This window comes from Xylocopa sonorina, chromosome 6 (assembly GCF_050948175.1).
Source record: "Xylocopa sonorina isolate GNS202 chromosome 6, iyXylSono1_principal, whole genome shotgun sequence".
NCBI lineage: Eukaryota > Metazoa > Arthropoda > Insecta > Hymenoptera > Apidae > Xylocopa > Xylocopa sonorina.
This window is the reverse complement of record NC_135198.1, coordinates 5,896,086-5,913,804: the sequence shown is the minus strand read 5'-3', so window position 1 is coordinate 5,913,804 and position 17,719 is coordinate 5,896,086. Positions and strand designations below refer to the sequence as shown.

The 17,719-nt window shown below is 37.1% G+C and overlaps 1 protein-coding gene across 5 annotated transcripts in view; it reads right to left on the bottom strand.

The window, feature by feature from the left end:
• LOC143424536 (EGFR adapter protein) overlaps positions 1–17,719 on the bottom strand; it is a 261,708-nt gene that overhangs the window by 67,417 nt on the left and 176,572 nt on the right. For all 5 annotated transcript variants that reach the window (XM_076896665.1, XM_076896666.1, XM_076896664.1 and 2 more), the window contains one exon: positions 1,174–1,320. In XM_076896665.1, coding sequence (XP_076752780.1) covers positions 1,174–1,320 — 147 coding nt within the window. The remainder of the gene's footprint in view (positions 1–1,173; positions 1,321–17,719) is intronic.

Genomic DNA, 17,719 nt, shown 5'->3' with positions numbered 1-17,719 from the left:
TCGCCACAAACGCAGCGAAATAAAATTCTCGCAGCCCCTTTTTTCGGTGAACCTTCTTGGTCAGATGTATCTTAACAAACAAGATCCGCCCATCGAAAGATAAATCTATCGACGACGTAATGATTTTCGATTACGAACAGATCTCGAGCTGATCCGCAGCACACGCGAAGAACTTATGACGCGTGTGCGCGATTTCTACGCGCGCCGGATCCAAGCGTCGAGTAATATACCGCGAACGACGCCTCTGCCCTTTTCCTTCTGTCGGTGCAATTTGTCCTGGGTGATGGCGATGCGCTATTGCAATATCACCAAGGGCAACTTGCGACTCTCTTCTTCGCCCTCGGTTCTCCTGCTATCCGCAGCGCATCGCCACGCCACGTATCAATCAACAGACATTCTACGCACTGAATGGACGCGGGAGAATTTTTTTTTCCCCTCTCCTTTACCGCTCGCCACGTTTCAAAGTCCCTTTGATTGTTAAATAATTACGTGTCTCAACGGATTACGGCTGTGGTATTATCGTATCCAGCGTGGGGGGCATCGAAAGTTTTCTATTCCAATGGAGATAGGCAATTTCGAGTGCTATTGTGCTTCATTTATTCTTGGATAATATTGTTTAAATGTGTTATTAACCCTTTCACTTCGAACGCTGGATCTGCACGATCACTTGTATGTGTACGCGCTGCACATATCGATTCTACTGCATTATTAAAGGTACAAAGTAAATATTAATTTTAGCTATCGAGCTGAGATTTTTATATTTCTTTGTGTTTTACGTATTTCTATCGTATCTATAGAAATTGTATACTTGTGAAAGATGCGTCCATACTGTGGCACTTCTCGAGTGGTAGAAGGAAATATATAGGTTTTTTAGTTTCGCGATTACTTTTGCACGTATACCCGTTAAATCTGTAATAATCGATCATTATATTGTTTTCTTCATCGTTATTGGCTTCTCTTGTTTCGTAGTTACATTTTCACGCGACTCTTTTTAATGTGACAGGCTATGCGAGGAAAATTGTACAACAGATTTCGTCTAACGCGAACTCATAGAACGTTACACGGGTTAAGTCTACTGTGTTACAAATTATTTGGAAAAGCTTCAGATCGCACACGCAGTGAAATCTGTAAGTGATAGTAAAAAGCTAGGTAAAAAGTGTTAGCTGCACTGACCTGTTCTGCAGACTCGGTGATAAAAGAGTGGCAATATTGTATGCTGAAGTGCGCTCTGGGTTCTCGGGCGAGGAAGCTGAATTGAGCGTGTTGAGGTTCACAGGTTGCGTACGAGATGCGCCTTAACGCGTGCGCCATTTGCACGCACTGAAAAAAAAAAATAAAATCCAAGATATTGCCTGATTAGTTGAACAGTTTGTTCTCGAAAGCTTGGCTATTCGATGTCTCGAATTTTTTATCAATTAATTAATTCTCTTTTTCTGTAGTCGATCGCGTGCCACACAGTTTTATTTACATCGATTCACCGTGATTGGATATTTAATTAAATGAAATTCAATTTCAAGCAAATTTAACAAACACAGCTATGCGACTTCTTGCATTCAATTATCAATCATATAAATTGCTGTACTTCTTTTTCAAAACGTGTCATTTGTCTATTCACTTTTGAAAATATATATTATTCTATTACAAAATTACAAATGGAAGAACAACGCAATGATAATTTCGTTTATCTTCTTATTAAACCTGACATACAATAATGAAATTGTCATTTGCATTTAATAATGCCTGTTACTATCGACAACGTTCTTCATCTACAACCATAGGATACATAAAATGAATATCAAATCGAAACTGATAGAAACATTACCCTATCGAACATAACTAACAGTTAATGGACGAACCAGGCGAATTCGATATTAATATACATATCTCTAAATAAATTACTGAAACTTATAGCCCGTTATCTGCATAGAAAAGTAATTAGTATCGCCGTTACCAATCAATTTGCCATCAATTTATTCGATTCGATAACATCCACGTTCCACGGATATTTATCGTAACCCGCACAAGACTCGTACACCGCAGAGCATATACCTCGTGTCCAATTTTATCTTTGAACACGAGAAACGAGCTAGAAAATGTTTGCGCACAGACGAACGGTGCTCAGAGACTGGTTTTGAAAAGTTAACGCGCGGCAAGCCACGGCGAAGAAATTCGAGAGGCTGTGAGAGATTTTGCCAGGCCTCGAAATAACGGAACGTAACTTGGGCAAACTGAACAATTAACGAGAACGTAGCCGCGTATTTACTGCGTTAATTCCCTCTATTAGTGAAATGAATGGTAATCGCGAGCTTTGCCTTGCCTCTTGAATACTAAATAAAAGTGTCTGCCGAATAATGATACGGCACTCTGGAGGCACAGAAGGTCAGAAGATCAAAGCAGCTTGTTACGTTTCAGTCTGCAGGCACCGGGGACATCTCTCAAGCATAAAGTAGAGACGTTTCTCGCGACATCGTTTTCGCGCGTTATCTTCTGCTATACAGGGTGTATCGTCGACGTTACTGTATCGATCGAAACGCTCTTTATCGGAGACGATACGATTTCAAGGGGTTTCACAGATAGCGATGCCTTTTTCGTACGATTTTTCCTTGTCCTTTTGTAAACGCGTTCGTCAAAATTGTTTGAAACTTCTTCCTAACGCGTAATTCTGTAATCTGCTTTATTTTATGGTTAAAGATCATAGAAAATTTTGTTTATTCATAGAAACATACGAAAAATATTTAATATCTGTCGTTGTAAATATTTAACAGTGTAACAAATGCTCTTTATCGGAGACGATACGATTTTAAGGGGTTTCCCAGATAGCGATGCCTTTTTCGTACGATTTTTCCTTGTCCTTTTGTAAACGCGTTCGTCAAAATTGTTTGAAACTTCTTCCTAACGCGTAATTCTATGATCTGGTTTATTTTATGGTTAACGATCATTAAGAATTTTGTTTATTCATAGAAACTTACGAAAAATATTTAATATTTGTCGTTGTAAATATTTAACACTGTAACAAATGCTCTTTATCGCTTTTTCTCTGTCCTTTTGTAAACGCGTTCATCAAAATTGTTTGAAACTTCTTTCTAACGCGTAATTCTATCATTTGGTTTATTTTATGGTTAATGATCGTTAAGAGTTTTGTTTCTTCATAGAAACTTACAAAAAATATTTAATATCTATCGTTGTAAATATTTAACACTGTAACCTGTTATATTGAAGCGATCAGTTGGTAATAAGGTAATTATTGCGAGTGAAAAGTATAAATAGAAACGATCGTAATTTCCTTAAGGAATTTGAAATTGAAGTAGAAATTTTATGAGCAAATATTTAAAGAGAGACAATTGATTGAAATGTACAAATTGAGTAACACCTGGTTTCCCTCGATATTACATACTTGCAAATTTTACCGTGTTATTATGCAATTAGTATTATAAAAGATGTCAGGGTTAGCCATTGTTGACTGGTGTCTGTAAACACTCTCTGTCGATACTGATAATACGGAAGTTATAATAAGATGTTAGCGTGAGAACGATTAGCTGGTCCTTGCCTCGAATTCGCTGAAAGATGGCGCAGATATTTACTTTTATCATTTCCTCGTTTGACAGCGTAGTTGTCAATCGATTAACAAACATTTGTACACTTGTACGTTCGAGGATTTTTATGTTGTTACGTTTAAAAGGAACCATTGGTAATTCTTGGTAACAACGTACCAGCCTGTCTTCTACTTAAGAAGAAGAAAACGTAGCAAGGTTCTGTAAGGGTGAGAAAAGAGACGTGTAAACGAATTATAAGAATTATGATTTAGACGAGTTGATCCTTTCTGTGGCAAGATATATTCCTAAAGTGGCATTCAACTTTCAACCTTCACTGATAACAAATTCCTCGTTTTTGTTCTCTTACGCTTGTTACGCATTTTCGAATCACTGATGCAATCGCTCGCATCAACGATTCATTCTCAGGATCACAGACGCGTGTCTAATCGTAAGCTTTAATTAGTTACGATGCTTGGTTTTTACATATGAATGAACTCGAACGCTTTAACGTGATTCGAATAGCGATACGTAACTAGTCACGATAGGAATTCGAAGGAGGCAGAAGAAAAACCAAGAATGTGTACGATAATTTTAAGAATTGTGACAAAGTAGAAACAGTGTTGGTAGTGTAGCTATTACTTGACGCAAGTACTTAAAAGTTAAATTATAGAACAATAAAATAAGTGAAATATGTAAAGAGTTTCATTGGTTAGAGGAGAAAGGTAGAGGGTGAGAATTCCTGGACGTTACTCAGCTTCTAGAAAATGATTCCTTTTCTGAATAAATTTTTCACTGTAATCCTTCAGATCAAGCAAAATATTTTCTAGAATTTAAGATTCCTAAATTTGCCAGAAGATTATCCATGCACATGCAACAGTTAAATGCGAAAATAATATTCTTTGGAAATTTATTGAAAAGGGACACATAGAAGAAATTTAATATCTCCATGGCAAAGAGCTTAAAAAGCGCATTTTTTATTACGTATAAAATTTCGAAGGACTCGTTAATGATATTAGAGGACTGGAGGCGATCGTGTTACACAGTTCACCCTGTACATCGCGGGACGCGTTGAATTTCTCTTTGCAATTTTATGCGTTCTTACTAGTTTTCACCGTTTGCTTGCCTCCTCGCAGCAATGACCCCTACCCTTTCCGTGCGTGTTCAAAAACTTCGACGCCTCTTTGAAGCTGTCGTTTTCCAACCGTTAGTTTATTCGGTGATTACTGTATATGTATATGCGCCAGTGGTAATAAGCAGACCGTCGCTGGTAAAAGAGGCTTCACCTCGTCTTGAATATAGCGTACTGTGGAACCTCGATTATCCGTGGGAATGTTAAATGTTGGAGGGGCACGTGATGTATTCGTCGAAAAATAAAATGAATTTAATACGTGTATCCAAATATAATGGACATACGTATACGCGAGATTGATAAAACAATGAAAATGGAGAACAAAAGGCAGTAATTAATTAGGATAGACTAGAAACGGAGCAGGTAGTTTTCTAAAAGTAAGACACGAACCAAGGATCGTAATCGATTTTTTTTATTTTCTATATTAAATTTTAGTTTTAATTATTGAATGGTTTCGATGCATTGGGAACTGTTATTTCTAACGAATCGATTTTTACCATTGATGTAATTAAAATAGTGTGGAGATGAAAGATCGCTGTAAACCACCTTGAAATACTCGACAAGTAGTTAATTTAGAATTATTTCTGAAAAATATTAGACTACATAGTTTAAGAGACTATATATTATATCACTTATCATTTAAAAGCTTTGTCAATTTTGCATTGTTGGTATATTTTGCAGTACTTTCATGCGTGAGTTAAAACATACTTAATGTTTGTAAAAGTAACTCTCCACACTATTGTTTAAAATAAAAAATATACGATATTATGACCATAATCTAAAAAATTGATACATGTTTCAAGAAAAGGGTTTAAAAAATGGATGACTCGAGAAAAAATTATAAAGGGGTTATCACTGATGTCGGTTCTATAGAGAATATCGTTATCGACAGAATAATATACGAATTTGTTGTGTCTGTTCTTCATTTTCAATTGTAATTTGCAAGGAACAGCTATAATTTATTTGTTGAAAGCTTCACAGAGTTATATACATTGTTTAATGTGAAACTCGTTTTTCCATGCGTTTTGTTGATAAGGTTTGCCAGTCCTACAGGCGCATTGCCACTTTGTATGTTGAGTTTGCCTATCTTCAGGTGCAGGCAGCAGATTTTTTCATCATTGATGTTCGTCGTACATTTTATCCCGTACATATTTTATTCTGGTTCATTCATATCCGAATACACTGTAGAACAATTTTCTCTTTCTTATTCCTTTCAATATTGCTTCATTTTTGTTTCGTAGACTGTTACATTCAGAATTTCAAGCTCTTATTGTATGACAACATGTTGGAACTAAAGTTCTTTTATGGTATCATCGTTGATTGAAAGCAGAATTTTTCTTTTCCTTTGATAGCATTTGTAAAAAATTTAATTATATGCTTCTAATTTATGTTATATTACATCATTGATATCTGTAGTATTGACTAGAAGTTTACAGAAATTTTTCGATTACACTTTTACATTTTCTTCTGACAGCTCATGAAAGTATTATAATATTAAATAATAGCTGAGTGATCACAATTTAAGTAAAAAAAAAAAAAAAATCCAAATACTTTTTGTAGCCACTGCATGCGTTCAATATAAAATTACAATTACATCATATAATTATTAAAATAAAGAGTAGCCCTTATATTGTTTATTGTACGTTAATAAATTAACAATATGTATTACTCATAATAAATTATTAATTCAAACCGAATTTTTCCATAAACTGTTAATATTTTACGTGAAATTCGTTATACCTGCTATAATTAATTACGAGAACGTTTCTAAGAAAGCATATTCGTGTATTTCTATCATGGATACGAAATAAAAATAAAAATTCTGCTGATATTAAAGGTTATACGATGAACTTAAATGATAACGAAGAAAGTCATGCAGTAAGTGCTCTGCAAGTAGATTTTTAAAGGTGTACAAAAAATAACATCCTCATTAAACTGCAGAAGTCGTAAATATCACTTGGGTATGTCAAAGCGTCAGAGATTACCACATCTCGTTATTAACAACAGTAAATCTTCAGTGAGTTCAATATGATGAGTGTAGGATGAACTCGAAGTATCAAAGCGAATCACTGATAAAAACATATCCGGCACACTACTTTCGCAAAAGATAATTTTCTAATATTATCTATCTGCATACGTTTATAATAATTTCATACGTTTCTAACTTTGCATCGACATCTATAGCACGCTAAGTCCAACTAAAATCTACTGTTCCAAAACAATAATATAACCAATTTCCTACAGAAAATCATTTCGTAGTTAAAGACACAAAACCAGACGAAGTTTGACGAGGATTAAGAGTTATAATTGAAACGAGCAGCAGCTAAAGAAATCGACTGGAAAATGAAACAGCGATGCGAGACGAGCTGTTCGAACGTTTCGTCGGTTGGATTTTAAATCGCTGAGCAGCTAAAATTTGCTATCAGCCGCGAAATGGACGGCTTCGTTGTTTCTTGCTGGTAAAGGCGGCTCGATAATTAGGCAATTATTCGAATGGCGGAGTATCGTTGTAGCGCGGCTCGATTAACGCGGCGGCACGTCACGGCGGAACGGAACGGAACGAATAAATCGCAATTATTGGCCACTTCCCTCCTTTTTAGAACCGGCCCTGGCTGAAGTTTCGTTCATCGAATTCGTTCAGCAACAAGGAACTTTTAATGGCCCGCGGGCGTATCCAGCGTTGCTAGAAAAATTCACCCCCGGAAAGTTCCTCGTTCCCCAGCAGCGCGAAGTCTGCTTTCGAACTTTCAAGCGATTTCGGGATATTGTTCGACCACCGCGCGCGAATCATCGAACGATCACCCGTGGATTTCTAATTGCGCGAGTTATCAAAACAAATTAACGCGCGACTCACTCCGCTGCTGATGGGGACCTCGATTTGTTTTACTGCGAGCTATTTTATCGAGCAGAACCTCTGTTCTTCTGCAAGCGCTCGACTTGGGATGCGCTTTTCAGTTCGTAGTTCTTTATCTGAACATGACAGCTGGGTCAGGTTGAGTTTGAACCGTGAGAATTGTATCGTGCTGGGTGTATTTGAAATCAGTTTAATCGAGACTGTAACAAATCAGATTGTTCAAGTAAGATGATTTGTTTTAATAGTAAAGTGAAAGTGAAGTTTTGTGAATTTGGGCGACTTGGATTTAAGTAGCCTGATTAATCTGAACGAGACTTAAAAATCGTTTTATATCGAAGAGAAATTGACGCATATGATTGAAATGCTTTTCGAATTATCTTAAATAGGAAGTATTTTAACTCCAGACGTTCTTTCGAAAGCTTCATTAATTTCGATTCGAGTCACTTATCGTAAAAAAGAATTTATAAAAAAGAATTAATCGATTCTATAGAACTTCCTTTTGGTTCGATGATCTCGTGACTGGTGTCAAATGTGAAAAAGAAAAATCGTAACACCGTTGAAACGATCTATGCGCGAACACTGAAACTATTTTCTTGCCAATATGTAAATTTTGTATTAAACGAATCGCGTTTCTTTTTTTCGATGAAACGTTACGAACGATCGTGATTAACTTTTTACAATCGCTTCGTTTGTTGCGCACACAAGAGTACAATTATTGCTTTTACATGCATTCCCTCGAATATTGGTATTTTCAGTACAGCGGGTATTATTTGCAACTGAAATATCGGGATTTCACGGGTAATCCGTGGATCGAGTCAATTAAACGTAAACAATACGATTTATCAATGTTTCATCAGTGCACGAAAACGAAATCCACCGTGAAAATCATAGGCCGTTCGATTCCAGTATTAACTCTGTTTCAATTGTCCGTAAACTGTTCCTGAAAATTCTCTGGGATCAAGACGTATTTAAATGCCTCTAGGATATTTAATAAATTGTTTAAATTTAACGTGTATTAAAATCTTGTCTGATTAACATTTAGTCACAAGGAAATCGACCTCTTTCTCATCCCCTTTCACGCAAGATTTATGATCAAAGCGTTAAAATTAATAATTAAATTATTAATTATACTTAAAATGTTTTAGATAAGCAATAAGTTCTGAGCTAGCACTTTTATTTCATGATTTATCGTCAAATCTGTCGAAGATTAATATTTTCTGCTTATGTTATTAACGATAGTACCGTCTTGACAATCAGCTGATTGCGTTGCGATATTCGTATAAATTTGGATGCAGTTGCTGGTAACGTTTTATATATTCCATGTATCAACTCAATCGATGGACGAATAAAAGTATAACTGCAACGGAATAATACGATGCCAATTGAATAGAAACTAATTTCGTGCAGTTGTATGTAGCATATATTTTATAATACGTACGATAGCGGTGTGGCGTGGAATAAAAAATAAGCGAATGAATTTGTCACTTGTTTGAAGTAGAAGCATGTACATATTTTCCTTCTACTCTGTTTTTTAATTATGAATTTTCGCAGTTTACTTCTTTTGTTTGCAAAAATATACATTGCATGCTATTTAAAAGAATTACCTCCAAATTATCCTTTTGTCGTTAATCAACAACTTCTAAAAGCAGAAGTATAAACAGTAACACATTGCATCGAATATGACTAATTTAGTACGAGGTTCAATAATACAGCTATAAACATTGAATCATGGAGAATCCAATTCAGAGCAGAATGAACAAAATTCAATACAAAATGTCCACCTCCCATTAAACTATATTTATAGCTTTTTCCATTATCTAAAAACGATCGTCTCCACAATATGCACTCGTTTTACTCGATTCTGCAGTTACTATATATACAAAATATATGAAGCAGAATTAATTGGCTATGCATGTGAAACTTAATATTTCGAACGTCCATCAACTGAACTTAGCGATTTCTGAACATTAAATTGCGAAAAATATCTGTAATACACTAATCATACCTAATGAAATTAGTCTGTACAGCTCTTAAAGTACTTATACTCTAACAACGACATTAATTCACTCGAGACGAGCTACATCGTGTATCTCTTGAAATTAAACTTGAATTATTAGTAATTAGTAAAAGAGTAGTCGCGAGGGTAACATCATTTTTGCAAAAATTAAGGGTTAAAGGTGCGTGAGGCTTAAAATTTGTATTGCTTTTAAGTTGAACCTTAAAACGAGTGACTCACAGCCAGGACCATCAAGGATGCAAACTATGAGCAGCAACGAAAAAAAAATGTTCTGAGTTTGCTCTTAAAAAAAATCCTCGTTTCGAATAGATTAATAACTTCGCATCTAACATCTGGACCTCTACATGCCCCATAATCCTCCACCATAAAACGATCTGAAGGTTATTTCTTCTGACACCATATGCACCCCATATATCTCCAAGTCCTCTTTCCGCGTGACAATTCTGACGTCGAAAGTAGCTACGACGCTCTCACCTTAACACTTTACTATAATGTAATGAGAGATTTTATCAGTGTGAGAGCATTGCTGTTATTAATTGAGAAAATTGATCGAGAAAAATGTATACAGCACTATGCGCAACCTAAACCAACTTAACGAGTTAACTCGTGTTTTCGTGGCCAAGTGTTGATGACCACTCACGAGTAAACTCGTAACAAGCTTTTTTCCGCATCTTTATTATTTTCACAGCGCACTGTTGGAAATCTTGTAGTGTAATTATTTGTTCTGCATACCTCGAGTTGTGACCAAGACCCGATATATTCGCAAAACTTGTGGTGTACCATTCCACGTAGGCGATTGTTATACTTTTTCTCATACGAAAAAGAAATATTAAGAGTTGAATAACAAATGAAATTTATTCAAGTTTATTTATATTATCTTACTTCCACAGTCGCTTTCAAAACAATAGCCAGGCAAATGAGGTAAATTTTGAGAAAAGTTAAGTAACCCTATACGAAACGTGGCATCGTCCAAACCATAAGTGCTTAATGCCAGCAAGCCAGCATAAGTAAGACGTATTCTTACCTGACGCTTGCAAGGAACGTGAGGTCAAGTAGAGACGTTTTATATAGCTCGCTGTACGTGTACATAACCCTCGCTGGTTTCAGTACGCGTAATGTTCATAAGCGGACACATGCGCGCCACGGCGAGAGACCCACGCCAGGCGTAAAATATTTTTATATCCAAGGATACACTCCGGGAAATATTTGTATATTCGCGACTATCGCAGGTGCACCGTAAATAACTCGTTTCACCCGTGTTATTCGACGCCCCGGCAATATTCGCATTTTCATCGATTTCCAGGTAACACCCTTTCTTCCTCTCGCGCACCCACGCCACCGTCTGATCCTCGAGGAAAATAATTGAGGAGACGATCGCGCCGCGATGCAACAAATTTCACACCCCCGTGTGCACCACCTTCTTCTTTTCCATTGAATTTTTTATGCTCCCCGTCTTGGGCGCCTTGTAAGCGGTGAAGTCTCTACGTGAGAAACCTGTAAATGATTGTCATGGACGGGGGTGTCGACGTGCAGTCAATTTTTTTTATTTAGAATCTGTACCGTCGTGAATGTGGCGATTGTTGGAAAATGTGGTACTGTGGGATATCAATTAATCGAACTGGAAATAGAATAATTTGTATGGTTAATAGGCATTCCATTTGTTTGACAAGATGCGCATCCTTTTAATGGTGTATATGTTTGTGGTTTGATCGAGTTTTATGTGGGAGTTTATACGTGTACAGAGTGTTCGTTTAAGAACTACAAACGTGAGCAAAGGCGTTGAGAATGACGCATTTATGGAAAAAAATGTGTAACGTAAAAGTTTCTTAGTTGTGAAGGGGAATTCGTACTTAAATTATTTTTTTAGACGGAGATACGATTTTATAAAATTTGAATTTTATTCAGATAATGTGAAGATACACACCATTGAATTATTATTGAAAAGTTTTCAAGGTTTAATGTTCCTTAATTTTATGCAAATACTTCTCCTTCCAACCTCTTATTTTTAATTTATCTCACGTCAGTCATAATTTTGCATGCTCGTAGCAGTGTAAAATCCTTGTTTAAATAGAATGGACATCAAATTGTAAAAATTTCTTGACAACGAATGGAAGAAAATGCGGGAGAAGAGAAAATAGCTTTTAATAATATCGACGTAGGCTATACAGTTTCTATAAATGGCTGAACAGCTGATGAAAGCATTTCTCATGCGGTTTTACATCTATTGGAAACAAAATAATGAATGTTTGAGACAGCTTGTGTCAGAATTGTAACGAACTGTTGCTGATACTTCATTCCCTTCGACAAACCCTTTTCAATGGGAGAAATACTGGCTGAAAACCAATTCAAATCAAATAAATCGGAAGCTTCGAAAAACTAAATATTTCAAATTTGAATTCGGTTTCTGACGCAACAATTTTCCATAAATTTCGATAAGATTACGATTGAATTAGTTAAAATTGTATTTACCACTGAAAGTAACATTTATGTGAAGCACAAAACTCATACAATTTTCTAAATAAAGTAAGAATTAAAATAAAAAAGTGATCTATCCAAGTGCGTGTAGATCGGCTGATGAAGAACAAGTACCAGCAACCTTTATTCGAAATGATTACGGTAATCTGTTCGAGGAAATAGAATAGAATTCGGAGGAATCAATTTCTTTGGTTGAGAAGCGGGCAATTCTCGAGGCTACAGTTTCGCGTGGCGCACGGAGGGAAATAAAAGGAAGATGATGGATGCAGAGGAACAAATATGGACTCTCTTGCGGGAGAGCCACGATCTGTGTATTCACTTGAAGCGGGGACTGTACGTGCGGAAGATATAAACGATGCCACAAAGCAGAGACCATCAATAACTTCTCCTTCATCTGTTCACGGCCTTTTCCTCTTCTACAGGAAGTACGTTCTACCTAGGCAAACTGTTGTCCTCCGTTCTGGTATCTTTCTGAGGCTGGCTCTTGGCGCACGGTTTTTGAGCTCTCGCCCTTATCTTCGACCCTGCATGCGTGCTCGCGCGTTGAATTTTGATGGACCGCCGTTGAAACTCATTAAACAGTAATATTTATCGAAACAAGCTTCAAGCTAAACCGGATGGGCCATACCGCAGCTACCATTATTTTCGCTCGAATTGTAAGGGGTAACACTCGAGCACTAAAGTTGAGTTGCACTAAAGTTATTCTAAATAAACTACACTTGTTCAACTCGTGTCGAATCGAGCATAATTTCGAACGTATATATAGTAATAATAATAAAATGACTAAATTATTCTCTATTTATGCATTATTATTAATGACTACTGATTGTTCAATAATAATTAATTAAATAATCAATTACTCTACAATATAACTCAAAGCACAGAGACTGATTACAATTTAATTTATATTCATTCATTCGCAGATTAGGACGTTACTCTTATCTGCATTAAAGTATGTAACAACTAAGATACATTTCGTTTCCCTGAAGATATCGATATTTTACTATACAAATTTAATTAAACAATTCAGTTGTATGAGAATATCGACATTCGTCACTAGATGGACAGCAACATTTTCACGGTCTCTCACAAGATTCCACTTCCGCCTCCAGTTACCATGTTAGAGGAATTCTGACTTGTCTACCATCCCAGCATCTGAAGTATGGGTCTGCTATATGGATAGCCTTATTGATGAGTCTACTGGTAGACCAAGAGCGAAACGTCCCTCCTTCCTTTCCTTTTTTCCCTTCGTTCGCATACATAAACACGAAACACGTGCCTCTCAGTATTATTAACAAATTCACATCTGCAACGTATAATATAATTTACGATGATCGAGGACGCTAAATATTCAATTGCGATTTACAGACTTGGTTCGACCAGAACATGCAGTTCTGTTTAGAAAATCGAATGTTAATGTGAGAGCTTGAAAGCATTTTTCTTTTTAAGTAAAATTTGTACGTATCGTAGTGCGATGCCAGATTTTGTTTTAAATCCTTGAAACTGAGAGCAGATATTAGGGTGATAACAATTAAAGATCGACGTTATGTAGAAAACAGAACTTTATTACAACTGATGAAACGTGCGCATGATGAAACGAGATTGAAAACTGAAAAAAAGTAAAGCTGTTTAAGAGTTTGGAGCTAAGGAACTTTGGGTTATGACTGCGCAAGAGTGTCGAGAGGAAAGTTAGTAGGCGAAGGGACTAACGCGAGTAATGGTGGAAGCTTATTACCGCATAGCAAAAGACGAAGGCAAGACAAGAAAATATTTGAAAATATGACAGCAAGACGTTCTGTAAGGTGAGACACTCTCCGTGGAAAGTACTTCAATATTGACAGACAAAGTCTAAAGTCTAAAGTATAGTCCTTGAGGAAAATCCATTAAAAGCCTTAAATACAGAGAGAAAAAATTAAGAATACATTTTAATATTCGTTACCATCAATGAAGACTGAAATAACAAAATTAGTTTCCTCTTCAATTTATCCTTCAAGCCCCACTCAAGAGTTTTACCATCGCATCGTTCACGTCTGCGTATTATTGTATACATTAGCAATAATTCACGTTGAACGTGACAAAACAGAAGAGGAGGATATCATCTGGCAGCTTAACGAGGATTGTAATTGTTCATAACGAGTTTGAGTGTATGCGAAGGCAAGAATGCTTGCGGGACGAGAGGAAAAAAAGCGCGAGCCGCCCATTACCGTCTTCTAAGGGAGGTGTCGAGCAGCAAACTCGCGTAAAGGGAGCAATGAGATTCCTTCGGGATTTCTGGATCCCCCGGAATTCCGTAGTAGCTTGCCGCGGTCCATTTCCGCCGTGGAACTTTTTAACGAGCTCTAAGAAAAGGGCTCCTTCGTCCTGCGTGCTCCTTGATCGGCCTGCTTGACTAGAATACAGGCTGGACGTAATGACATTCGCTTCTTTTACTGTCGCCACGGGAAGTGTCGAATATCGCAATTAAAAAGTCGCCTGGGAACACGATACGCGTGTCAATATATTAATTTTGCACGACAATTAGTGCATATTGATTGAAAAAATCGTCAAATGCATATATGCGTCGATGACTTAGAGAAAACACATAAATGCAACCTTAGCCAAGCCCAGATTATATAAAGCTATTTCCATTGCCATTTATATTTGGAGTGGTATTGTTTACCAAAGTTCTGTCATTTCTTGGCAAAGGTACATACATTATCATACATAATCGTTTGCATGCATAAAATCAGAGACGAGTATACTCGTCCTTGGCAATGGGAAAGCAACAGGACTCGACATCAAAAGCCAGTATATTATAATATATTGAAAGTAGGACGAGTACACTCGTCTTGGCGACGTCTAACACCCTGCCAGAGACGAGTATTCTCGTCCTTGGCAACGAATGGGTTGATACAAAACTCCCAATCCCGATAGAATTTTAATATACACACTTCGTTTCTAATTTTCGTCACGAAATTTTATCTTTATCGATAAATCAGTTTCCCGTTTACTCGTAGAACGCACGGTGTTTCACGTGCGAGCAGCGCACGCTGCCAGTTTACCATAATAGCCAGCCACGAAACGCGATGGCGGATCGATCGGAAATAGAAGGGAAAATTGGACCGTGGTCCGAGTATTTTTGCGTGCGACTGTACGCTATTGGAACGCGACACCAATTACCGTTATTAATTGGAAGACGCAGAAATAGACGGCGGGTAATTTCATTAATCCTGCTGGTAACTAGTCTAATTTCTGCGAGCGGCGTAGCTAATTTACCGGGGGGCACAGTGCGGGGTTACATACCGCAGGTATCGTATTCTGGTGCCGTGGAATCGAGAACACCGTACTCGCGTTTCAATAAACCGTGAATTATTACGTACGTCGATATTTACGCGGCGCGTGTGCGCGCGTACAAACGGGATGCCGCCATTACCAGCTGGAATCGATAGATGTAGCCGTGGGTGAACGTCGATCGTGACAACTTACTTGCTGACATCCTTCGCGTTTCCGTGCGTTCCACTCGAGTCGTGCACTTTTATTCGCGTGCGACAATCAAGCATTGGGCTGGAAACTGACGCTGTAACGAGCGTGTATCGCGTATGTTTTGTCGCCTCCAACTTAATTAATCGGCGAATTTGGTGTACTTTGATCGAACCAGCGTGGCGACCCTTTAATGCCCATTATAGGCGCAATAATCGATCGGTGTATTAATTAAATCGTAAAATCGAATGGTTTAATGTTTGTATTCCAAGTAATAATCGTAGTACAAACATTGAACCATTCGATTTTACGATTATAGTTAGAATTTTTTCAATAAGTCATTTAAAAATATCTTTTTTCATGGAACTTTTATTGTATAGATTCTACAGTATTTGTTGTGCGAAAAATTTGTTGAGAATGATTCGTAAAAGGTGACGCTTCTTTTCGTGAAAATTCTACAGGCATAAATATTTTCATAAGCGAAGCGTACAAGTTCGAACAGAATTTTTTAAAAGATAAATAACAGTTTAAATTATTAAAGACATTTAATTACAAAATTGTAAATGATAATATAATACTTTACATGATAACGCCACTTGTGCATCTAATAATAATGCACACCTGTGCCTCTACTAAAAAGTTTGCGAAACAACCAAGTTTTCTTCGACTGTAGTGTAAAATTAATTCACAGCGGTACTCGACGTTAAAATCGAGCATAAGCCGTTTTAACTAAACTTATACAACTTTTACTTAACATTTTCAGCGATACAAATCTTGTATCTTCAATACTAAATCGTAATCCCCACTGTTCTAAAATTACAACTCGTATCTTCCAGCAATTCAGCTCCCCAAAATCGAAACAGAAATTACCAGCATATCAATACGGTAATTTCATAGAATAACCTTATTCCACACGCGACGCAACATCCCACCGTCCACGCAAATTAATCAACCGAAGTACGCGTAATGTAATTAAAAAACATTGTGCGGGTAAACGAGCATATTCATTTTTACCAACGCGAGCCAATCAGACACTAGAAACACGATGAATGGCCAAAGTCCGATGAATGGCTCGTTGAGGTCCATGAAAAAATAATAAAGGGATTTGCCAAACACCGTGGTAGCTCGATCGAAAGTCCCTGGCCGTATTTCCATCCATGGAAAGTGGCGGCTTGGGGCGAAATTACTACAATTACGTTAATTTCGATGAAGTTTCCGAGCCTGTCGGACAATTTTGAGGAACAATAGTAGTTGTAGGTGCCACTTCGTTTAAAATTTCCTTAACACCGCGCATAGTTACGAGTTCGCGCAAACTTCCGGCAAGTTGTTAGTCCACGATCAGGGTGGAGGGCTCTTAGCCGTGTCCGGTAGCCAGGAAACGGACCAACTATGGCACTATACACGATACCAATCGTTCCTGGCGTGTAACAAACGACACTCTTCGGTCGATCCTTTCAACAGCTTTGCATATTCTTATTAGTTTCGAAGTATCGTCGCAACATTCTGTCATTATCCACCATTTTACGTTCTCGCGCGACAATTGGTCCTTCCAGTGGTCAGCCATTATGATTTCGACGGTTTGTCTCGTTCAGGAGTTCTGAATTTGGAAATTTGTGGGTTATAACTGTGGTTTGGATTGGATAAGTTTGCAACAGGATTATTGGCGACTACTACTTTTGTTTTTCGATTTTAAACGACGCCTAAATATCATATTTTGTTATTTCGATAAAGATAGGTAAGGCAGACTTGTATCTTTGAGTATCCTGATTTTTATTCTAAGCTTTGATCATTAAAATAATAATCGCGAGTTTCGCCAAATATTCGAGTATCCAGATTTGAATTCTTCTATTTCTAATGTAAATTTTCTTCATTAAAATAATAACGATGACTATCTTTAGCAATTTTTATATAATCAAAGGTTGTGTAAATATTTTATCGATTTAAATTATAAACGCATATCTCAATAAATTTTATTAACAAGATACTATTACGTACATGTGTAAAAAAAATTCCTAATTTGTTACGTTCGAGGAACTTCACGTAATCTTTCATTTTCAGTAATCACTGCGAGAGTTAATATCGATTTAAATATACTTTTAATCATCCTCGATGAAAACTAATGCCTGGCAAATTTAATCGCGTTTCACGCGTTGGTTCGAACGGTTTTCGCGTTCGCGGAACGATTTGCGGTTTAATATCTTTTTCGAGCTGCGATTAATTTCTCTCAGCGGAACGATATTGCTCGACGAAGG